This window comes from Cyanistes caeruleus, chromosome 9 (genome assembly GCF_971803275.1).
Source record: "Cyanistes caeruleus chromosome 9, bCyaCae1.hap1.1, whole genome shotgun sequence".
Lineage (NCBI taxonomy): Eukaryota > Metazoa > Chordata > Aves > Passeriformes > Paridae > Cyanistes > Cyanistes caeruleus.
Window position 1 is genome coordinate 10,783,540 of NC_141709.1, and position 25,504 is coordinate 10,809,043.

A 25,504-nucleotide genomic window follows, 5' to 3' on the forward strand; every position below is an offset into this window, starting at 1 on the left:
TTTGCCAAAATAAAAATGGGAATATTTATTATCTTTTCTACTAAAGCAATGCAGTTCTTTTGAGATTATACATTGGTCTTTGCAAATGTTTCTACAGCTAAATTCATACTTTTCCATTTTGTAAAAAAATTAGACACATACTTCATAAAAACACAGACACAGGCTATGTCACTGAACAACTGGAAAGGATTGTTAGTAGGGATGAGCAAAGAAAGCTCACGCTTATACTTAAACCTCTGGCATTTGGATCATTATCATGTTCAAGTGGGACAAAATGGGGACATTTTCCTTGCTCATTTCTGGGTCCACTTCCCAAGCTTTCAGCAATCAGACAGACTGTTAAATACTGAATGTGACCAGGAGAATATAAACATTGCTCAGCAGTAATATATGCACAAGATAGGGAAAGGAAGAGTCAGACCCATGCAAACAGTACAAGACAAACCATTACAATTGGCAAACGTGCACTGGACAAAAATTGAAGTTTATGAAAAGTTTTATTTGTTGTCATGAAAATAGTAAGAGAAGCAAGTATGTGTTTTGCAAAGTCATCTTCATTTGGCCTCCTGAGCTTTCTTGGCATTCTGTTTTTCTTTTGCCTAGGAAACAAGGGGAGATAGCATCAAGCTTTGAAAAGATGAAGATCATTCTGGAGCTTTGAATTACTACCCATTTTATTTCTGAGTATTAAAAATATGCTGGAAAAAAAAATTTAAATGTAAATTTGGACCCTTCAGAAGCATCCTACTACTATATTGTTAAGTTAGTATATAAAGCCTTTTAAGAATAAATACAGGTTTAAATAAATAATGCAAGAGAAGCTGAGATTACATAACTTCAGTAGGAGAAAAACACTATCTTAAAATCATAATTTAAACTTTCATTTTTCATACCTCCATACCAATTTCATTTAACATAGAAAAAACTCTTCCTAATGGAAATATTTTATGTCACAAGAAAATACCACATTCAGATACACAGATTATCAAAACTGAACTCTGAAACAACAAGATCTTGGTGGTTTAGATCTTTCAAGTAAGTGAAAAAACTCCCCACAAAAGTTCCTGCCAAAATATTTGCAGACAGATTCTCATAACTTGTATCAATCATAAATAGTTCAAATTGATAGGGAACTGGCCCTTTCTTCCTTATGAATTTACTTAAGAAACAGATTGGGCAAGAAGAGGGGACAAATCAAGCAATATAGGCAAACAACTTTCTGTCAAAACATTAGTTCTGAATCAGGCTGCTGCTTATTATCACATATTATTGAAGAGAATAGCATCAAATTCAGTGATTTAGAATTAAGATTTGTTACCACCAGTTCACTGGTCATTTGCTTGTGAAAGCAGCTTGGTTGCTTTATTTCTTAAACTGTGAGCCTGCAAATTTACCTCCCTAAATAAATTCAGCTAAAGAATGTACTCATTAAATAATATACAGCTCTTCTTTCGTTATACTAATTCAGACATCCCTTTTTCAGTGACTACAAAATCAGGGATCCTGCCTCTGGCATTCAAGCTTAAGTGCACACCAGCACAGAGCCGAGTACAATTCAAGTACTTGACCAGTTTAATAACCTTGCCAAAGTGGCAGACATGCTTAAAGTTTTAATACAAACCTTAGCAGTAAATCAATATTAATGGCTAGATACCTTAGAAAGGGGGAAACCCAAGCCAGTAAATGAGCACGAGAGCAATGAGAAAGGAGGGACTGAATTCCCAGCACTGTGCCATGGCAGTCACCACCTACTACAGCAGCCACAGGACCGTGGGGAGCCTTCCCTGGCCAAAGATCTTGGAAGAATAAATGACATGGGCTTGTTTATTTAAAAGAGGAGGTATGAAGAATTATAGTAATATACTATCAGCTAGGAAATACTCACTTTTTCTACTAATGGTATTAACTGCTGGTGCTCTGCTAGAGTCTTTAACAATTCCATGATGAAAGGCAGGTAGTTATGTTTTCTTCTAATATTTTCAATCTAAAAATAAGTTAAAAGCATTAACAGAATTATTATATAGCTGAACTATCTTCTAGTCCCCATCCAGTTCCTTCAGATTAATTGCAAAGCTCCCATATATATACATACACACACATTATATATATATTATATACATACATTTTATATACATACATACACACACATTATATATATATAATATATAATTGATATATATATAATTTATATATATATATAAATAAATTCTAGCTTTTTATTACAACTGTTTCAATAATTTAATCAGAAAAGCAAAGGCTACATACCTTATATCTTTTTAATTTTTGGTTCTCTTCTTCAATTAACATCTGGTATTTTGCAACTTCTGATTGTAAAGAACTTAACATATTACTACTTTGGTCTGTATCCATAGGCTCCTCCTTCCACAAAACAAAAATTTAAATGGATGATGTTACTCCATTTTTAATTTTTTTTTTTTTTAAAGCAAATTTTGTCTCAAGGGTATTTCTATCACAGAAAGATTCAGTTTCATCTACCGTTACAGGAACATTCCGGGAATTTCTGCAGTTAGTTACAAGCAGCTATTGGGAAAGGAACAGTTCCAGCACCACAGCAAATGAGTCAAGGCAGAAAGTCAAAATGACATGGTCAACACTGTGCTGAGTGCTCAGCTCAGAGCTGCAGCACTGAGTGCATCCACACTGTGTGGACAGATCTCCAGCAACCACTCCCTGCTTTTTTAATGCTTCACCATTTGGAGCAAGGAAGGGAAGTGAATACTGAAGTCAACACACAACTATCAGAGAACTACTTTAGCAATTTCAATTCCATGGCCTACCTCTGCCAGTTGCTGCTGTAGCTCTGCAATCCTTTGCTCATATATCATCTTCCTGTCAGACACAATAGCCATCAAGTTAAACCTTATTTCACCTTCACTGTATCTAAATGAGGAACAGGAAAAAAAAAGCAACAAAGACAAAACACTTTCAAAATTAGTTACCATCATGACAACTGAAAAGCCCTCTCCTTGATTTCATTTTAAGGAGTGCAGTTCATGGAAACAAAATTTAAAATGGGTCTATTAAATTAAGTTGTGCTACAGATCCAATCTTTTTATAAAATAAAATCAGACCACAAATTAATTCTATCCAATATGTAACTCCTGATAACCTTCTTTCCCCAGAATTTACTATTCCTGTCTGTGGTCACAGAACAAATACTGAAACTCTCCAAAAGAAAAAAGAAAACATGACAACAGAACTTAGAGAAGATGCTTCACTTACAGAAGATGCTTCACACAAGAGTTATTACTTTCTCATTACTATTACTTGTCAGAAAATATTGGAGACTTCTCCACACAGTGTAAGCAGTACATTCAACACTTAGACTTTGTACATTCAACACTTAGACAAGCAGGCCCTTTGGAGGTTACAGTCTCCAAAAGCAACTTGGTAGTCCTGTTTTGCTTACAAAAAAAAAAAGTCCTCAGGGAAAAACTTAGAATTGTTTTCTAAAAATGGCATAAAATCAAGTTTATTTCTAACAAATTTGGGCCTGCAGTTTGGAATCAGAATTAAGAAGAAGGAAAGTTCCATAGTATGCTTTTCTAGCTTAAATTACTAAGAAAAGCCACATTCCTAAGAAAAACTTATCTCTAAATAACAGCTGTATGTACTATCTAGTATTTTTAAGTGCATAGGCAAACGTTATTCATGGTCATAACACTCTTAGCTTTCACTCACAAAGATCCACAGCTGAGTAACAGAGATAACAATCTTCTTTTCCAGAGCACTCGTAGGATCTCTCTTCACTACACAGACACCTACTTGGATTAATTATGCAGGAGCACAGTGTATCTGAGATTTATCTATCATCACATTTGCCTCATGCTGGGCAACAGGTTCTCGAGTCACACAGTGATATGCATAAAAAAGTGATGCATAAGTGTCATTACTTAGAAATTCGGAGGAAATCCTTTAACTGAAGGAAATTAAGACTACAGAATTTTTAATCATAGGTCAGGTGCTATATTTTAAAGGCATCACAGCCATTTACTTTTGTATGCGCTTCTCTATGACAGGCCGCACTGCACTTATCCAGTCATCCTGACGGCATGCACCTAGGGAAAAAACAGGAAAAAAATTCATCATCTTTGCAAAATTTAACCAAAGATAATATTCAATATAATTGCAAAATTTATTGCAAAGTCAACTCGTATAACTCAGGCTTACACAGCAACTTCGGAGTATATAAGCAGTTTTTCCCTAGCTACTGCAGTCTGAAATTACTTCAGGTGGTTTATCAGGAGGTGGAAGACATTTTATTAATATTAACAGAATTAAATAGATTAAAAGATAACACAGTGGCCAAAGCAATGGAACAAAGCTAAACTTTAAGAGCATAAGCACTTAACATTTGTTTTGCCAGTAACAAGAAATAAAAGGGTGGGGGGGAAGTATGTTATATAAGATTTTTATGACACAAGGGAAATTAGTTGGTATGACAACACAGAAGTAGAGCAAAGGAAACTGGAGAGGTACACTATGGACAGGTACAGCTGTTTAACACTAACTCTTGATTTTATCTATGTAGATGAACTATAATGTTAAAAAGTCAGGCAGAAAGAAAAAACATAAAAGGATATATGATAGAGAACTTGATTTCAAGATATATGACACAATACCTACAGGTGTCTTCCTAAGTTGAAAATGCCTCTTTTGCAATTTCAAGACCTTAAAGTAAATTTAGAGACTCATGATCTTCTGACCATACAAATGATGTTACTGTTAGGAAGGCAGACTGTACAGTATATCTAGACAGACTAAAGACAAGATTAAGCAGCAAGCTGTTGCTCAGCCTAAATGTAAATAAAATTGTCAAGAAATCTAGGAAAACACTCTGGGAATGGAGTGTGGAAAACGTTGTTGACAATGTATCAGACTCTAAAGTACAGATACATGATAGGCAGTGCAGAGCTTTTTCAAGACTCAACAGGGCACACATGTCAAGAAAGACTACAAAACAGAAGCCCATCTTACAGAGAATAAAGCTATTTTTTTTTAAACCATTAGGAAAACACTTGCTATCTTAAGAAGAAAAAGGGCACTGTGCAAACACAAGCCACATAATGGGAAAAAAATACTTGGAGTAAGCTGTATACATTCTCCCTTTATGTAAACTTCTCTCTTGCAACAAAACTATCAAGGGAAGGGATTGCAGGACCTGATAATTTGATTACTAAATGAAAAGAGAAAGCATCAGAGACATGGAGGAAGCAGGGAGAAAATTGTATTTTTAAACCAACAAAGCTAAAACAATACAAATGACTGCAAGGAAGTACAAGCCTACAGCACATTCAGAAAACTTTCAGGATATTCTTTAGTTTAATAAAACATTTGCTTTGAGTCTATAACATATGACAAATTTGTTGCAAAAGGACATTGTCAATATAAAGGATGTTCAGCAAAAATGTAAAATGTTACCTAAATCAATTGGTCCTTCCCTTAAGCCATCTAGCTCATATAGCCTCCCATTAACAGGAACATAGCTTACAAAGTGAAAGGCATCTTCTTCCTTTGCTGAAGACTTTGCATCAAACTCAAACATCTGTTGTCTGCAAAGAAAATTTAAAACCCCCTAGATTAAAAAGAATTTGCTCAAATTTTGGCCGGATTTAAAACATATGTTACCTGGCAAAACTGTTGTGAACTTGCCGAATCACTTCTGAGTTGCTCAGTGCCAAACCTTTCATCTGAAAGGAAGTAAAAAACCACTTGTAAACCACCACAGCTGTAACGCTATGACACTCAAAATGCAGAAAACAGTGGTCACTTACTGCAGCATCAAAGCTTTGGGAAAATTCTTTAAACTCTGACAAGGTCTCTCCTAGATGAATGTCTTGATGAGCACAGTTTAACAGCACACTTACTATGGCTTGAGTTGCACAGGCATTATTTATGACCTAGAGAAAAGCATGGAGAATTTGGTCAGCACTGGCGATAAAAGTTCACTCCAAACTGTTTGTTTTTACAAACACACACTTTCTATGTTGATTCATATAAAAGCTACACCCTAATACAGACTGGATTTGCTCCCTGGGTAGCTACAGAAAAGCCCTTGCTGTCATAAAATCAGCTCTGCATGGTTGTCGTATACAATTCACTGATAAAACCAGTATTTCACAGCTGTCCTCAGAAACTGTCATTCCACAGCCTCACCATCTCTCTAAAGTGATTAATGTAAGGCATAGAAGAAAAGTGGAAATCCTTGGATCGCTGTGGAAAAACACACAATAATATTCAAAGCAAGCTGTCCAAATGGTGTTATTTTATTTATGCCCTTAAAAAAAAGTCAACACTCCACAGAAAAGTCCTTTGAATAATCAGATTTCCTATTAGGAATAGGAGGTGAAAAAAATTTAATTTGAAGCAATAAAGCAGATTATGGAACCTAAAATTTTTATTAAAATGTTTTATTGGACAAAAATTTTCAAGTATTCTAGGGATAAACTAATAAAACTAGAAGTGTTCAAAGATGTAGAGATCGTTTAAATGATGGTTAGCTGAATAATACACTTGTCCAATATACCTATCCTTTTCTAGTTAATGTTTACTAGTTTGACAGTGACTAGTTTGTTAAATATTCCATTTTTAAAAAACATAAACAACCCCCTTCATATTAAAGCCATGTCTTTAATATAGTTTACTAATAACCAAACTAAAACACTGTGTTTAAAGAAAGAGGCTACAAGGATTATTAAACATAATTTGAGATTTATCTAAATGCACTGTCATCAAGTAGTATGAGGCCATAATGCAAGATTTTATATTAGCATTTTTTTTCCTCAGAGAGCTATAGGTTAGGAAAGAGTAATGTATCATTAGTCTTTGAGACTATTTTGCAATTGAAAATGCTACTTAAAACTTCCAGAGAGGATGTGAATTTTGTATAAAAAAATGAGAATCAGTCCAGGTCCATGAATGTGAAACGACTTCCATGAAGAAAGGAGAAAAAAAAAAAAGAGAAAACACATGCAAACTGTTTTACAATCAAGGCTAGTCCTAACAAAGGAAAACCTAGTTTGTTAATACTAAAAGCCACATCATAAATTTATTTTCTGTACTTCAGGCTGTTCTCAGTTCAGATTATATCTGTATGCAGATGATAAATGATAAAACACTTCTTAATTTAAGAAAAATACAATCTAGTTGATCTAAATGGTAATCAAGGGAGTCAACTACACATGCAGAACAGATTACAGCAGCCAAAACTCAAATTAAACCAACTGCAGGTATTCAAGCTAAGGGCTAGAATACACACAGATGCAAAATAAAGGACATACAAGGAAAATCCATCAAGGGCAGCAAAATAACAAACCAGCAGCAGAAAAACTCAAACCCCCAGACTAGTAGAATAGCATACTTTGAATTATACTGTAATATAGAAAAAAAACCCCTAAGAACTAATGACTCTCTGAGATACAACTAAAATATGTTATCAGAGACAGTTGTAAAGTAGTCCTAGGATAAAAGCAGGGAAATCTCAAGCAGATCAGTGGGTGAAGCCGATGCAGTGTAATTAAGCTGATAGAGAAGCAGAAGGTACAGACACCTCTGCTGACACACTGTTAGAACAGAGCTGTTAAAATGAAAGCAGGGTCATTACAGCAAATTGTATTTGTAAATTATAATTAATAAAGGGCATTATAGGAGGGACAGGACTAAATGTTGACTAATTTTGCTGAAAAATCAAGATGGAACAATCAAGAGTTGCTCTCTTTACAGACAATAATGGCTTGAAAACAAGAAAGGGAAATTTACTGAGATTTTGTGCCTAGAGGCAAGATCAACACAGAAACTACTGAATAGCAGGATACAGAAGTTTGAAACAGAAAATTAAATCAGAGGAAAAAATTAGACTTGCCAAAGAATTAATGGGCTCATCAAATATTGGCCTTTAAGCATATTTTGTATTCCAACTACAGAATGAGACAAGTCTGATAAGTATATAGGGGCCAAGGTAAAGAAAGTCTGCTAGAAAACAATATGGAAAAGATGCACATCTGAAAGCAACAGCCTCCAGCTGTTGAAATGGAAATAGATTACAGAAATACCTTCTAGAACTTCAGTCAAGTGAGAGGCAGGAGGTAAGGAAAAGGCAGCAACAACAGTCCTATAGCAGAGGACTAGAAGGAAATGCAGGTGATGTGCATAAAAATCCAGTGTGCTCCTGAATGTAGATGACACAGGAGAACTACCAAGATGGAACAAGGGAATATCTAGCTAGTGGTAGCTCACAGGCAGGGCGAAGAGTGCAGAGGGAGGAAGTGATTGCAGGACCAAATGAGGGCAAGTGCCAGATTTGTCACACAGACACAATGCCATCACTGCACACAGCCCATCCAGCACTGCTCCACACACAACCTAGAGAATCCTTCAGGATATGTATCTCTAATTTCCAGTGTATCCCTTAATTAGGGTGCCTCAGCATTAGCAGAAAACATTTTTTGCATTTAGGTAATGTGATAATAAATACAGGTTGTTCTCAAAGCATTTTTATTTGGACTTGAAGATTAAGAGGATTTTCTGTATTTGTCCAGAAGTAACCAACATTTGCCTGGATATTTCTGTCCAGGATGTCTTGGTGAGGTATTATAATGATCAATACACAAGACTCCAACTTAAAGCAGTCATAGTTAGAAGATTTTGTAGGCAAAAGTCCAAGGTGTATTTAACAATATTTTAAAGAAAATTGTAACATACATACACACAAAGAAATGTATCAAGAGAAGACTGACCCACCCCCAAGTGAAGCTCAGCTTATAACAAACCAAGGAACCAATTGATTAGGCTACTCTCTAAGTAAGATGCACTACTTCCTAAGCATGCACCTTTCTCTAGGGATCCAATTTGACCTTCTGGATCACCTTTAGGCAGAAGCACTTGAAATTCTTGACTCACACTTCTACCTGATGGATTATACACTTTGCTTTTCAAAAAAGCTAGGGACAAGCCTGTGCTCCAATTGGTAGTAAAACCAGCAAATTCCTGGGCTCCACTTACTAAACATCCCCAGTACAGAATAGTTCGTTTTACAGAGCTCAACTGAAAAATTCAGCATTAGCACAAAGTTCTGCAATTTATTCTTGTTTAGAAAACCGATACACTTTTTTTTTTCCATTTTAATTTTGTCAGAGTAAAGATATAATCTTTCTACAGCTATATTCAGTTACTGAAAGTCTCTTTCTGATTTGTTTTATGTCTTGAAGTTGTACTTCTTGTAAGTTATGTTACACCAAACTCAGCTTTAACACAGATATCTGGTCTATCTTAATGCTACCAAATCTCAGAGTCAAAAATTTTGAGCTTGAAATCAGTTAAGTACTGTAAATGTAAAAAAAAATACATATGCTTCCCCTAGTGCCATGAACATAACCAGAAACTGTTTTCTTATCAATTAGTATAATTAATACAGTATAATTTATAAGCTACTCCTTCTGAAGGTATTCACAATTAATGATGTTAATATTCTGTCATGACAATGCAAAATAAAATAAACACATGGCACCTAAGAAAGGCAGGATACCAACAGTTCCATACTAAAAGCTGAAAAATGTATTAACTCAAAATAAGTCGTTTCAGGTGTGCAACATGTCATTCTTTTTTGTCCAAAGACACTTTTGCAGTGCTTGGCAGAGAATGCAGCTCCTCCAGAGTGTGGCAGGGAGCTGAATACATTGAGCAGACGTAATCATGTATCCACTGTGTGTGAAAACAGCATGCCCCATTGAAGCAACACAGAAACCAGGAAATTCAGAGTTAAGGCTGAAATTATATCCTTAACTCACCTCATTGTGCCTAGGTATCCTAGCTCAAAGGGTATGTAAGATCATCCAGAGTTCTGTGGCCTCAACTAGAGGACCAAACCATACCTAGGCATAACAGGGAGGCCAAATTTAACATGAGTGCACATAAAAGTGACCATTAAAAAAACTCCTTTAATATGCATGCATAGCAGATAGAACTCAAAATTCAACCCCCCAACATAGTTGTGATTTAACTTAGAACAAGATCTAGTTGCCTTTTGGCATTCAACTACATCATCACTATGGAAGTGGAAATGAGGAAAATGTAAGCATGCATAAGCTTCTTACCAAAATGGTACTTCCTAATGCAATTTTAAAGGTATTTTACTGGACAGTTTCAGTGATGTAGATTTTTACCTCTAACTAAAGCTCCCCACAATGAAACAATTTTTAAGACTGAACACATTAAAAAATTGAACAGAAACAAAATTTATTTCATCTACTCAACTCTTGTTATAAATTAACAGTAACCTTTGTCTTGCTCACACAGGATTCAGGAAGACACTTGAAAACATGTCTACAGTAAAACCAATTGTACCAAATGTCTTTAGATTGGAACATTTAAAAGAAAAAAATGTGCGAGAAAAGAGAGGCAAAGACTTGCTGAGATTTTTCAGGCTCCAGTGTCATGAGAGTGTTAAAGATACAGATCAACAGATCAATAATCTTAAATGTCATAAAAATTGCCCTAACCAATCCATTTGTTCTGGGATTCCAGCCTACAAATGAACACAGTGTAATTTTACTCCATCAGTTTAGTAATGGAGAAAAAGGTCTTCTGGAAAGACCCTCAAAGCCAGCATAAAATTTGGCTTAAAACATACAGAGGAAATGAAAAATAAACATGAACCCAGTTGCAGAATGGCTGGGAGAACTTGGTCTTTCATAATGCAAATATTCAATACTCATGCTCACCTTGCTTTGTGCTCCTGGGTGACTCAGAAAGATTCGTGTTGTTAAAGGACACATGATTCAATAAAATGATTCACATGAACACTTCTCAGTGTTACAACAGTTACCACCTTCCCAAGCACACTGGTCATGTGAAACGTCCATCAAAAGACGTTTCTTAGAAGGAATGTGACAAACAACCTATGTTTATAGAACTTTCATGGGAAAGTAACTAGAACTATGAAAACATTATCAGAAGACTTTAGTTTTCAGGGTGACAGATTCAAACAGTGGTTTTGAGAAATGCAGTAACTTCAGCACTGCCATGAAGAACCCCCTGTTCTCTCACTTACCTGTCACCCGTCTTGTCCTGTACAGACTCACTGAACAGACACATCTCATGGTACAGCAGAGACCAGCCCAGGTAATAGGCACAGAAAACTGCATGGGGGTGAGCTTCACTGGCTCACAGAAGTTCACTGCACCTGGCTCTCATCAGAAGCAAATCGTAAGATCAGACACTCGCTGAAGAAAACACTGCAAGTCCTCAAAACATTGCTCGTCAAGTTGGATCTCTAACTCGGGCTAACCTTCTTCAGTGTGAAAGTCACCAGAAATGAACTGGTATTAAATAAATTCCTCCAAAATACCCAAAGCAGTTTCTTTCTGTTGATTTTTAATAATAATTTCTCTGTACCTATTTCTAGTTGTTCAGTCACAATAGCTCAGTCCAGGCAAAACTGAACTCATATGAAACACAAGCATATATATGTCTACAAGGAATGTTTTAATTTTGCAAAGCCACTGCACTGGACTGACATGTCAAAAAATTAAAAATATACTAATTCTAAACTTTTTGCAAATGACTTTTGAAACCTCTATTCCATGCCATCAGGTGGAATAACCATGCAGTACTATTGTAAGAGTCAACATTTCTAGAAACTGCTATCCATGCTAAAATTAAGAGACACTCCAGCACACTCTCTTTAAAGGCAGCAGGTGAAGGAAAGGGACAATTAGAAAGGAGGTTTCAGTTTAAGAACACATTAAAATATGAGTATTTCAAAGAAAACTATAAAGAAGACTTTTCACTGTTAGCCTTTAATTTTGTGGGGCTGGTTATCAAATCTAACATTATCCAAATTTTGTGATGGATGCACATTCTGCAATCTCATCTTAAATCTCAATAAAGCTTCTCTTAGCTATTGCCTTTGAACACAGTGTCAAGCTTCAGAAAAGGGAAGGGGGGGTGGAAAATGCAAAAGAAGTGGAGCAAGCAGACAAATGCTTTGGAACTTTTCACAAGAACAGCAATTCTAGGACAACCTCAGCTACTAACAGGAAACAAGACAAAATCCCTTGAGTGAGGGAAAATTTACCTTCACTTTAATATAAAAAGACAACATCCTCCAAAAAAATCCCTCTCTAGATCCAAATTAGAGTAATTTCCTCCCACCATGCAACTACCTTCTGAAAATTACGTCAAGGATTTTCTCTGAGTTATTTCCCTCATGGCAGTACTTTAGCTACAGCCCATGGCTACTAACAGGATGTTTGGTTAGGTAGAAATCACAATCTAAATCAGTGTCTATAAGAGTTATCAAACTATAAAAACAGCAAACTGCTGCTGATCACTTTATCATTTGTTTGGCAGGACTCAAGAACTGCAGCAGGGGAAGAATGAAGAGAATCAGCATTAAAAAAGGTGAGCCATGATAGCATGAAACAGGGAGGCAATTATAAAAGAAACAAAACAGAAGTGCAGGTACAGAGTTGCCAGGATGGCCATTTGCATTGTTTTCTATATTTCTATACTTTTACCTGGAAGTGTGTGAAGATTTTTTCATACCCTGAAGTTTACTTTCAAAACATTTCTGCATTTTTGGTGGGATATAAAACAAGAAAAATCCAACAACAAAAAAAAAAGTCCCCCAAAACCTCCACCCTAAAAACCTCAACAACTAGACTACATAACAGAAAACCTAATAATGTTACAGAAAACCTAATAATTTGCCCTTTGATATCAATGTTTTGTAATTAACACCCATATTAAATACTCCTACTTTCATTCTGGTCACATTCTCTTGCTTTTCTTGCTTGTAAACAACACACACAGCAGTCTGTTAACTCTAAGACAAAATTTCAGTATTACTCTGTATTTAATAAAACACAATGGATTACGTCAGCAAAACAAGTATTTCCTGTTATTTCTAATTTAAATAACCTTTTGGAATTGAATACTTACCAATTGAATACCAAATTGGTCTGCAAACCCTTAAAGGAAATTATTATCCTTCACATACTCCCAGCTTCAAAGCGTTTGAGAAAAACAAGAAATGAAAACAGGACCAAAATAAATTTCTTCCAACAAGTTGTTGAAAGTGGTTTCAAAAGAAGTGATTTGGTCACAGTGCTGAGAACATTTACCAAGTTGCTATATACCGCACAGAAGACTGAGTTACTTTATGGGTGAGGGCTGACAAATTAATAAGAGCTTTACTCTTCCACAGCTGCTGTTTTTGTCTGAATTGAGAGATCAAACTGATTTGCTTTGTCAACACACAGCTCCTACTCTCAGAATTTGTTGAAGCTTTCTACCTTGCAAAATATTAATTTCTGTTGTCATATTAACAAAAAAATAATTTATGTTTTGGTATTGAAAGCTACATTTCATGATATATTTTAAACAATTACTGAATTTCTCATACCTGCTTAGCAAAAAATATCGTATCCAGTCTGGAATCCTGGACAACAGAACCCGCTGGCTCCTCTCCAGGCTGCCACTTGAAGAGAAAAATCAGCCCATGTACTGGCCTGAAAAACAAAATTTTTAGGGAAGAGGTCACCAGTACTGATGAAAAATATTAAAATTATCTGTAGTGTAGCCTATCTGTATGCTGGTATGGTAATTCTGTTAATTCTTTCTAAATGTCAGGAACTTGCACTGAAATTTTCAGATGTGCTCTTTTAATTAGGCAGAAGACAATTCAGGCTTCTTTCTGTAAGTGCTAATCAATTCCAATCTGAATTAGCATTTAGCCAGTAATTTTCTAAAATCAGGACCAGTTTTCCTGATCACTGAAACTTTCATAGTTGCAGAACTCTCATTTGAATTGGTTAGTGATAAAGAGCTGTCAAAGCATTTGTCAGTCATACACAAAAGCAGGAACTAAAGTTTTGGTAATCATTCTAGACACACATGAAATATTCAAAGAGGAGCTCTCCTGAAACTTCATGCTTTATCTCTAACAACAAGAGAAACACAGTTTTGTCTTCTAGTAAAAATTGTGTCTTGCCTTTCAGATTGCATGTCTTGAATAGTAAACAGCTTTTATTACATGTTGGCCTGTATTTAGTATTCCCAGAACACAAAAATTTATCAGTAAAGGAAATAGGTCTTACAAAATCTACAGATACAGTAAGACAAAAACTTATTCATCAACTTAAATCTAAGGTCATCACCACAAAGAGGCCACAAAAGGTTTTCTCTACAAAAGACAAACATATACCTGTACTGCATAAGGGACTTTTCCTAAGCTCTGACCAGAAGTCTGAAATGCATTTTTTCAAATTCTCTCCGTGGACCTGCTGTTTAAAAAACAAAGACGCTCCTATATTCTTTCACCCCCAGTGTTTATACATTGTGTTGAATACTGCAGGCGTAAAGGGGAAGGGAGGATGGAAGCTAGCCATCCTTCAGGACTAGAAAGACACACACCTCCCAGGGCACATAAAGCTGTCACTTAATGAATAGGTAAATGTTCTGATGGTGCAGACAGCATATATATATGACTCTTAGGTATATACTGGCAACATTTCTGCCATTCAGGTGTTGCTTGTCAAATATCTTCCATCAAAAATTCTAGAAGTACATCCTCTGTACTGATTCCTTCACCTTTTTAAAGATTAATCCTACAAATATGGGGTATTTGCCCAAGATACAAGTGTATGGTCTGGATTAAATGATATTTTCCTCTTAAAATCCTGTACATAAACATGGATAAGACCATAAGACAAAATGTTAACAGAATTAATGTTGCTTAATGAGGGCAAAATTGTTCCACATGCCACCAGCCATTATCAATTATAAAAAGCCCATTTGCCTTCACATACATATGAAGTAGTTTTGCAGGAAAAACGAGTTACAAAGGAATCTAAGTACCTGAAAATAATTTAAGACAACAGAGGCAACATTCATGGGATGTGAAAAAGAAGGGAGATAAAGCAAGGAACAGAAATTCGCCCAAGAATTTGTTAAAAGCTATAAGGCAAGATAATGGCAAAATCATTAGAGAACTACTTCCACATTCCAGCTACTATCAGCATCTCTTTCAAAACCTGATTAAGCTAGATTAACGACCAAAGCATTAATAAAAAGCAATTTAACTGCCATTAAATCAAAATCCTATTGAACTTCTGTAGAAACTGAATGAAAAAACACAAACACAAAATGCCCCAAACAAAAAAAAAGTCCATCAAAAATACACGTGAGTTTGGTACACCTTCCTGCAGGGATTTCAGACAAATGTGAATAAAAAACATGTGCCTTACTTCAATTTTTCAAAGTTCTCTGGCTCCAAACTCCATATTTCTTCAACTTGTGCTCCTCTACAGCCTGAAATAAGGAAAAAATACAGATTTCTTCAACTAACCTGTTTAAAAAGGGATCCAGCCAATAAAGACAGACTTATGAAAGAAGATACAAAGACATTATGTAATATTTACAACTAGTATGTCCAGGCTATGGAACAGTCTATCTATGGGCTTTAATAGACCCTGATTGAAAAAAAAAAAAAGACAAGCAGAGAGAAATTATTTCAAGAACTTCTGAACCTGTGTATGGTGATGCTGTCTTTATAACACAGCTGCCTTTAAAAAAGAAGCAGAGGAGATTAAAATATCTCTGCTCACCTCATGTCCTTTGTTTAACTGAAAACAATACTGTTTATAAATGCATTATCATCAAGTCCAAAGCAGAACTTTAAACATCTATCTCCAGACAAAGATCCTTCGTAGTAGACCAAAAATGCTGTACACTCAAAGTAAGACATTTGCCTAATAAAGAGCCCAAAAGGTTCAAATATTTAGTACATGGAAGTTTAATTTATTAGCTAAAAATAAAAAAAAAACAAAAAACAAAAAACAAAGTGAGTCTGGAATTAAATGCCGAGAAAAAGACATGAAAGACATGACAGAAATAAAACATGGAGTAAAACAATTTTGGTTCTTTGGCTGAACGCCTGTTGTAATAACCATATATTCATGGTTTTAAATAAATTTTAAACGCAATTCAACACAAAATTTAACATCCCAGAAAGCCAGGCAGCTGCTTGCAAGCTACCCAGCCAGTGCCAAACCCTACAGCTCAGCCTAGGCACAGCCCTTTCCCTAAACGTCCGCATTCCTGGGGCTCTATAACCCAAACACCTTCCCAGCCTTAAGTTGCACCAGGAAAGTTTAGGTTGGACATTCGGAGGAATTTTTTCAAAGGTGTGATTAGACATTAGAATGGGCTGCCTACGGAAGTGATGAAGTCACCGCCTCCGAAGGTGTTTAATGAAAGACTGGATATGGCACTCAGTGCCACGGTCTTGTTGTCAAGGTGGTGTTGGGTCATGAGTTGGACTTGATAATCTGAGAGGCCTCTTCCAGCCTAATGGACGCTGTGACTCTACCCGGCACGTCCCTGCCGAGCTGCTCCGCAGCAGAGCAGCAGATGCCGGGGCGAGGGCTCGGCCGCGCCGCACAGGCCTCACTGGGGCCGGACCCCCTCGGGCAGGGACTCCCCGCTGACCGCAGGCGGCCAGGCAGGGCCAGGCCAAGGCCGCGGAGGTCACGTCACTCGCCCCCGGTAAGCGTGTCCCATCGCCCTCCCAGCCCTGCAGCAACCGAGTCCCGCGGGGTGCCCCCTGCCTCCCCTCCCCTCCCCGCCCGGCCGACGCCCCGCGCAGATAGCGGGACTCGCAGACAGTGGTGCGGGAACAGCCCCACAGTCCCCATCACCTGCCCGGCCCCACTCGACCCTCACCGAAGCCCTTGATGAGCTCGGTAAAGACACCCGGGTCGCTCTCCATGAGGCACCACTCGCCGGCGCTGCTGCTCCCGGACATGGCGGCGCCGCCGCTCAGGCTGCGAGGCCGAGCCGCGCCGCTCCCTTCCCGGCAGGACCCGCGGCAGGCACCGCCATGGAGAGGCGGGGCGGCCGCAGGAAGCAGCCCGTGGGACTGGATCCGGGGCACCTGTGGGTGCTGGCGATACCGCTCCGGCCACAGGGGGGCCGCGCCGCACCTCGAGGATGAGCTTCGGGGTGTCTGGGGGTGGACGGCAGCTGCGGGGCCCTCGGGCCGTGCGGCGAGGAGCGGGGTGGGCTCCGAACACGGTTCCATCCGGGCACCGCTTAGGGGGCGCGGCCCCATCCGGGTCCCGGCAATGCTGGCGGGGCGCGGCGGGCGGGGCTGGAGTGGGAGACGCGGATCTCTGGCGGTGGGAGTGGGACGGTCCTGCCCGCCCTCCGTGCCCGGAGCGGCCCGGCTGCCGCTCGGTGTCCCCGGTGCCTCCCCTGCCCATCGCCCCGCGGCCCCTGGTAGCCCCGCACGGGCCGTGGCCTCGCAGGCAAGTGGCGCTTCCTGGGCTGCAGGAGGAGTGGGGTGCGGGGTCTCTGCACCACCCCCGGGGGGCCGCAGGGATGCTTGGGGAATGCGGAGAGGCCGGAGGGGCAACTCCGGATAGCACCTGGGCCTGAGGGGCCCGCGGGGTGTTCCTGGGTGTGTCTCTGGTGTTACGCGGCTTCCCCGTCACGCGTGTTTATCGTCTTTATGCAGACTGACAGCTGCGATCGCAACTCTTCTGGTATCCGCTTTAGGCGCTTCTATCTCCTAATTCTGTGCTATGTCAGCTAAGCTGCTTTTGCCCCCCAGTTAGTAAATTTTTTTTTAAGCAGACAGGCTCTTGCAAATTCTGCAGTAGAAATGTGTGGGCTGTTACGTGATTCGTATAGTTGGATACCTGCTGTGTTGCTGTCGTGTATCACTCCATTGCTGATTTGGGAAGTGCTCTCTTGGCATCCTAGTTGACACAGAGGTGCTTATTTTCTGAAGTATAAGAACTGTCTTGTCAGAGCTAATCTGTAGCATAAGCCTGTTTTGTTACAGCCATAGCTCAATGTGATGGTTGTGGTTTCTCTGCTCAGTTAACTAGAAGGCATTCCTTATAGTCTTCAGTTTAATGCTTATACAGAATTTAGATAGCAGAGAAGGGAAATACAGTTCTTCATAGATTGAAGTATATATGGTTTTGAAGTATTTGAAGGCAACTTGAAATGTTGTCTTTAAAACATTAATGCTTTTTTTGTCATAAAAGATCTGACTTTTTCTAAGTTTAATTCCATGGGATTTTACAACAATGTTTGATTAGTTGTTAATGTAGCAGTTAAACTTAAGAACTTAAATTAGAATCTAGTTCTGTTAAAGCTTTGTACTTTATTTGTTTTTTTAATCCATCCATGAAACTTGTCAGACATTTTATTTCTTAGGAAAGCTAGGGCAAGTTGGAATAGTCATCAAAATTAATGGATGTCGACTTAAGGAACTGAATCATGCTATAGTACAGCAACATAAAGATATTGACTACTAGTAGACATGTAACTGGTGTATAGACTGTTCCAGAGCAAGCAAAGTCATATTTTACATGTAAATTTATATCGCCGTTGAAATATAGTGGGTTTTCTCTTTCATTAATAATGATGAACAACTATGGGGTTTAGTTTAGTAATTTTTTGTTATAAAACTTGTAGTCTGGGACTTTTAAGTCTGGGAATTGCTGTTTGCATTCCTGTAGCTCAGAAATTGAAAATGCTTGTGGAGCCAGAATATTGTTGATAAATCCTCCACAGGTGTTTTAAATTCTAGTTCCCTACTGCAGCTCAGCAGGTGAAGAGTACACTAATAGTAGAGCATACATTAAATGAGCATTTGTGTTTATCTACCTATTAGGGTGAAAGTTGTCTCTGTACAAGTGTTAAATGAAAAAATAAACTTGAGGTCTGGGCAAAGGAGAGGGACGGGTCCAAGGGAGTGAATAGCTTTAGGAACTTGTGAGGCTGAGATGTAATACAGGGTTAAAACGGTGCTCAACTGTGAATAAGTGCTTTTCCAATAGCTGTTGGTGAAGTGTAAATCTGATACTTTTGCTGTGACTGTTTGGTAGTGAGATTTGCAGTTTGCATCAGCTATTGTGTATTTTAAAGGTAATTTTTAAAATACAGATCTATTTTCAAGAATTTACAATTTGTGTTAGACATTTGTTGGAAATTGTAACAGAATCTGGGATTGTAGCTTATAGCACATTCCTAAGAAAACAAATTAAGGAGCTAAGTGTCAGAAAAACTATTTGCAACTATCTTTTCTATTTTGGATTTGTGTCAGAAGCATATGGATGCTGGCATATACCTCCTTCCGGTGTTGCAAGTCCATGAATAGCCTGGTCTATACAAAAGTAAAATAAAAATTATCCATTGTTAATGGATAAGAGTTTTTCCATTTGTTTCATTCCAATGTAGTAATATTTATTATAGTAGGGGTATGAAAGTTACAGCAAGAAGTAATTCTCAGTATTTTATATACATGGAAGACTTGTTGTCCATGGGTGATCCTTTATGCTTCCCATCTTATTTTCCCTCCAGGATAGTGGTGTTTCTCAGTATCTTTCATGTACTCTTCTTTTCCTGATAAATAAATGGATGCTTACTTTTATTTCAGGATTTTTTGTTTAGATTTTCTGTGTTTAATATGAAACTTTACTGACGGTTTAATGAAATGAGCTAATGGAACCGTATTGAAGTAAAATGTATTTAGACATGAAAAAGTCCTGATATGGTATTCATGCATGGGGAATGCCACTCTTGTTATTTTCAGTGTATTTGCATGCTTCAGATGTCAGGGGAAAAGTCAGTTCAACCATGATCTGTATTTAAATAGGTTTGGCAGAAAACATGGTTAGAATATATAATTTTAGCTGAGCACTGATATTCTAAATAATACAGTGAAAGTTATTTCTTAGTTAATTTTCAATAAAACCTGCTTTCTTAAACCAGATGTCAACATAAGGCTTCTATTTTTTACGATTTTATCAGTTTGTAGGATGCGATGGGAGCACTGATGATTGTTGTTTAATTCTGGGCACAGATTAGTGCAGATATGCAAAAACAGGGGAAAGGTGCATTTCTAGTTGTTTGCAGGAAAAGGGAAATTCTTCTGTCAAAGTAGTGTAGTAGGTTGGCATTTAAGAAAAAAGTGAGAAATATCCATGGAAGTGACTCCTCTGAGACGGGCTGCTGGGAGTTTCTTCTCTGCTTGAGATCAGGCCAATAGCTAGCCAATTTTGAGACTGACAGCATTTTGGACCACTGAAAAATAAGATCACCTTTGTGAATACCACCTTTTAAACCCAAACCTGGGAACTGCTTGTCTCTTTGCTTTCAACCTTGAAAAGTATCAGAGCTGTAGTGTGGCTGGCCTGTTCCACTGCCTACCTGGCCTTTGCAGCCTGGGTGGGGGGAGGAGGCCAGGCCGGACTCCAGCAGCTCCTGGGCAGGGGATGGAGACTGAAGGGATTTCCCTGACCCTGGGCTGGGCTCTGCCATGGCCCCCAGCTCTGGGGTGGGGCAGGCCACAGCTGCTGACATCTCACCCCCATGACTCAAACAGAGGGCTCCAGACCAAAAAAGCAGCAGGAAAACAATCTGCTGCCTTCCAGCACTGCCTAGCTGAAATCCAACACCATGAATCCCTGGCCTCAGTTTAGGCCAGGTTTTAACCCTTTAACTACCTAGTGAGACCTGCAGACTTAATCCCCTCTCCAGAGAGAAGAAAGCAGGAGCGATCAACATGTAAAGAGACAACATCAAGTATCAAAGTCAATAAGAAAAGAGTCAAGCCTCAGATAGAAAAATGAAGAGATGCTTTAATAAGCTGAAATATTGTTTTAGTAGAGCCATAGGGATGGACAATAATGTTCAGAAAAACTCATTTAACTCATAAAAACCATTATTGGGGAAAATTAACTATTCAAACTGTAAATCAGAGCAAAAGTATCCCTTGAATGAAGCTAAGCAGATGGTGAAGTAGCTGTGATCCCATGTGATGCTTGAACACAGAGAGAAGTGAGAGTTGATGAAGACCCTTTGCCCCAGGGAGAAAAGGAGAAAACCTCTGTTCCCAAAGATGATCATAGAAGAAAATGAAAAGAACCTTTGCCTTTGAATAAACTCATCCTTAAAAGAATGACCCTTGAGTTCATGGCCCATGAGCACAACTCAAGAGTGGTGTGAAAATGGGAAGAAAGCATGTTGGCAGAATTTTTTCCAAGTGGCTGCCAGGCATGTGTAGTGGTTTAGATTTGCCAATTTCGTTTCCCGACCAACGCACCAAATAAATGTCGTGGTTCTAAAGCAGTAACTAAAAAATCACTAGAAAACTTACTTATTTCTTGCTGTGAGACATGGATTAGAACAAGAGCAAAACAGGCTTAAAACTTAAAAGGAATAAAGGAAGTTTATTAACAAAAACTATAAGAACAAGAAAACCAGAATAAAACCTCCAGAAAACCCTTTTATCCCCAACTACCCAACCATTCTCTTGTTCACATGACAACATAGAGACAAAAAACTTTGGTGTTTAAAGCAGTCCTAATTCTTGCTAGAGTCTTTTCATCAGTCTTCGTAGAGAAACAGAAGTCTTTTTTCTGCTAATCTATGGAGTTTCTCACAAGAAAACTAACTTTCTTCATAACTTCCTACTTCTCTGATGCCAGCTGGCCCAAAAATCTGTCATCAGTTGTCTCCTCCCATTTCACATCACTCTGAGGTGTGTTATGGGCCATGAGTCTAGGAATGTCATTTTTAAGGATCAGTTATTCAAAGGCAAAAGTTTTCTTCATTTGTCTCTGTGAGCCTCTCTGGAAACAGAAGTTTTCTCTTTGCCTCTACAATGGCCCTAAATCTTCAACTATTACTTCTCCCACTTTTGTTCCAGCACCTCACTGTATCACAATTACTCCACTTTTTGCTCAAAATCCAGACTTTGAACACTCCATTCCTCCCAATATACTCTGTCATGAATTAAAGGAATTTTTTTTCAGAACACTATTGTCCATCTCCATAGCTTTAACAGAAAAATATTTCAGCTTATTAAAGCATCTCCTTATTCTCTTTTCCCCATCTAAAACTTAATTCATTTCTTCATTGTCTTTTATGGTTTTATGATGTCTTCTTTATGTTGATCCCTCTCTCTCTCTTCCCCTCTCTCTGGGAAAAAGGAGTAATCTGTAAGTCTCATCCAAGTAGTAAAAGAGTTAAAGTCTTGGAAAGCTGCAGATGTTGATGGTGTCAGGTTTCAGTTCAGCAGCAGAAACTACAAACCGAGTCAGGCCGGCCGGCTCCCTTTCTCCCCCCACCCTTCCCTCACCCTCTGTGGCCTTGTCTGGCCTGGAGGGGAGGGGAAGAAGCCGAGACGGAGTTCTTTTACCTCGTCAGAGGCTGGAAACCAAAGAGAACAAGAGAGCCCTGGCTTTACATCTTAAGTTGGTGTTCACAAGTTGATCTCACTTCTCAATGGTTAAAACCGCCGTGAATTCTCAAAAATGACCAATAATTGGTCAGAAGAAAAAACTCCCATCAGCCTCCAGCAGCTTCAACTTCCCTAGCTCCCAAAGCGATCTTAAAGGCAAAGTCACCCCAGGACAGCATGGAAACGAAAAGCCACAAGGAGACTGTTTTTCTTGTAGAAAACTCTCCATGGAATGACAAGAGAAAACTCTCTCTACAAAGACTGCTGAAAAGGCTATTGTATAGTTAGTACTGCTTTAACATCCCAGGTTTTGTCTCTACAGTGTCAGCTGGGAAAAGAAAAAAAGTTAGGTGGAGGTAGGAAAAGTTTCTGGAAGTTTTATTCTTCTTTCTTATTCTTGTAGTTTTACTAATAAACTTTATTCCTTTTAAGTTTTAAACCTGTTTTGCCCTTCTCCTAATCCATATCTCAGAGCAAAAGATAAATAAGTACCGTGCTGATTCTAGCTAGAGCTAAAACCCACCCCATTATTTGCTGCATTGACTGGGAAACACAAATTGGCAAATCTAAACTACTACAAGTAGGGAAGTTGTTTGTAAATCAGAGTGTTACTTACTGAAACTAAGGGAAAAAATATCTGTCTACATTAGTGACATTTGTGCTAGCTTATCCTGTTAAATGGAGCAAAATGGCTTTTATTTGTCTTCACTATCTGAACAGGCAAAAAAAGTCAAAAGTAGATACCTGCAATCCTTGAAAATTTTTAATGGATTTTTTGGAAATGTCATTTGTGTTCTCAGACTTTAGTCTCTGTAATTTAAGATTTATATGCAGTTTGATGGAGTAGATTATTGGTTTTCGCCTTTTTGGTTTTCAGTAGGAGCTCTTGGTGCTGTTTAGTCTCATTTTATTGTTTGGTGAGAACTGAGTAAACTAAATTTATTGTTGTGATGTTAATGTTTTGGAGGTAGTGGTGATGTGGAATTTTCATACCCTTACCCTGCTAATTTATTTTCACCTGTATTTGCTTCATTTTAAATGTCATGGCGTGAGTTTTACCATGCTGGATGTTCTCCAAATAAGGGCAGTGGTGTTGCCCTACAAATATTACAGCTGTCTTGCAGCTCAGGACTGTATAAATAGAAAGACATGAATGGCTGTGAATTTTTCTGCCCAAATTTGCTTATCTTCAAATGTAAAGCAGTACAGAATCTGTTATGTCTCTGTTTTCTTGGATCTCACTTGGAACAGCAGATTATTTGAGCCTGTAGCAAAGATAATTTGTTCTTTAGCTACTCAGTTGTTAAAAAGCTGTTATCTAAGCCACACTGAAACCTACTATATATAAATCTTCTCACAAAGTCTTCCAACTAAACAGTTTTTCTGTATCTTAGTTCTTCGTTTATCCTTGTTTTTCTTCAGTTGGTCAGTATTAGCAATCCTTAAGCAAAACAGAGGAATGCAATATCTGAATTTTGAGCAATTTAGTCTGCAGTATAAAAATCTACCTAAGTGTCTTGGTTTGAAAAGACAGGTGTCTGCTAAGGAAGGTAGAAATGTCCCTTGAAAGGGAAATAATGTGAACTACCCCCCTCACACTCACAAATTATTATAATCTTGAAATCAAGGGGCTCTCAGGCAAAGATATGGGAATAGGAATAACATTTATTTACTAGGAAAATTAAAATAAAACTGCAGTAGTACAAAAAAGAAAACCAACAAAAAAACAACCCATTGAGACAGTCAGAATACAACCTGACACCTTTTTAGCCAGGGTGTTGGTAGCAGTCCAGTTAAATGATGGCTGCAGTCCTCCTGGAGTGACGGATGTGGCTCTGTTGAAGTAATGATCCCCTAGAAGGGCATAGTTTTCCTCTGAAGGTCCAGTGGTGATGTAGATGGGTCCGGTCTCCCGCCTCTGGGAATTCAGTGGAGAAAAGCTGCTTTGGTGTTCTGAGTCTCCAGAGATAAACATGTTCAAATGCTTGGCTCCTCCCCCTCAGTGGTGCATCTCACAATGGGATGATGTAATTTCATCAGTCATGTAATGAGACTCAGTGGCCCATTAACAGAAGATATCCCTCTGGGGGGAGGATGAGTTGTGGAAGAGATAAAGAAAACTGCCCCACCTAGTTTCAATAGATAGTAACAGAATACATACTTTTGGTTACATCTTGCATTGCAACCCAAGACACTAAAAGTGATGTAATATATTACTGTCAAAAGGCAATAACACCTGATGGTTTTTGTCTGACACTTATTGGGGTTAAGTAGTTTCTGAGTTGGTTTTAAAGAAATAAGTTAGTTGCTATTATAAGTCAGAGATTTTTTTGTGTCTTTTCCCATAAGTGAGATGTATTATTGCACACTTGGAGTACCCTATGATTAAATTTGTGAAAGAAAACTTAAGATTACTAGGTTTATAGAGAATATGTATTTACTTTGCTAAAAGAGTAGTCAACTGTAATTCTTAATAAAATGTGTTATTCTTCCAGCAGACCCCTGGAAGTCTGAAGGATGGAGGTAGAGGAGAGCCAAGCGCAGTCCCTGAATGAGATGCCACAGCCCAGCTGTGCTAGCGGTGCCAGCTGGCAGCTCACCGACACCACCCGGCTGCAGCACTTCCTCTGCTTTGGGTCCGAGGGCAGCACTTATCATGTCAAGGAGCAGAAGCTGGGCTTTGAAAATGCAGAAGCTTTGCTAAGGCTGATTGAAGAGGGCAGAGGCTGCGAAGTTGTTGAAGAAATAAAAGCATTTAGTCAAGAGGGCAGAGCAGCAAAACAGGAGCCCCTGCTCTTTGCCCTTGCAGTTTGCTCACAGTGTTCTGATGCTAAAACAAAACAAGCAGCATTTAAAGCTGTCCCTGAGGTGTGTTGCATACCAACCCATCTCTTTACTTTCATCCAGTTTAAAAAAGATCTGAAGGAGGGCATGAAATGTGGCATGTGGGGCCGTGCTTTGAGGAAAGCTGTTGCAGATTGGTACAATGGAAAAAATGGCATGGCTCTTGCTTTAGCAGTTACAAAAAATAAGCAAAGAAGTGGTTGGTCTCATAAAGATCTTCTGAGATTGTCCCACCTAAAACCTGCCAGTGAAGGTAATAAATTTTTATTTACCTGAAAATACTGTGTATTAACACCTTTATGATTACTATGAAAGTATTTTGGAAACCCAAGTGCCACTGTAGATGAATTCTTAGTGAGGATATCCTGTAAATTGCATCTT

The 25,504-nt window shown here is 38.4% G+C and overlaps 2 protein-coding genes across 18 annotated transcripts in view; one reads left to right on the top strand and one right to left on the bottom strand.

Annotated features, from left to right (window-relative positions):
• On the bottom strand, window positions 1-17,140 carry UCHL5 (ubiquitin C-terminal hydrolase L5). Of its 9 annotated transcripts, XM_086842880.1 has the most exons (13): window positions 16,744-16,864; window positions 15,267-15,330; window positions 13,424-13,529; window positions 11,069-11,204; window positions 9,807-9,890; window positions 5,796-5,921; window positions 5,650-5,711; window positions 5,443-5,573; window positions 4,016-4,079; window positions 2,799-2,901; window positions 2,266-2,379; window positions 1,886-1,984; window positions 1-599 (listed from the first exon to the last, which is right to left on the bottom strand). In XM_086842880.1, exons 7-13 carry the CDS (start codon window positions 5,709-5,711, stop codon window positions 555-557), a joined length of 618 nt encoding a protein of 205 aa, XP_086699006.1. In that variant the 5' UTR covers window positions 5,796-5,921; window positions 9,807-9,890; window positions 11,069-11,204; window positions 13,424-13,529; window positions 15,267-15,330; window positions 16,744-16,864; the 3' UTR covers window positions 1-554. The 9 variants fall into 9 exon arrangements, with proteins under 9 accessions (XP_086699006.1, XP_086699007.1, XP_086699005.1 ...); XM_086842881.1 differs by lacking the exons at window positions 11,069-11,204; window positions 16,744-16,864 and adding an exon at window positions 17,004-17,081; XM_086842879.1 differs by lacking the exon at window positions 11,069-11,204 and having other exon boundaries at window positions 16,744-16,927.
• RO60 (Ro60, Y RNA binding protein) overlaps window positions 16,879-25,504 on the top strand; it is a 19,985-nt gene continuing 11,359 nt past the window's right edge. Inside the window, exons 1-2 of one of the 9 annotated variants that reach the window (XM_086842846.1) lie at window positions 16,879-16,956; window positions 24,778-25,376. In XM_086842846.1, coding sequence (XP_086698972.1) covers window positions 24,797-25,376 — 580 coding nt within the window. In that variant the 5' untranslated portion in view covers window positions 16,879-16,956; window positions 24,778-24,796. Of the gene's footprint in view, window positions 17,328-24,774; window positions 25,377-25,504 lie in introns of all 9 variants that reach the window. The other 8 variants (XR_015274128.1, XM_086842845.1, XM_086842844.1 and 5 more) reach the window with 8 other exon arrangements.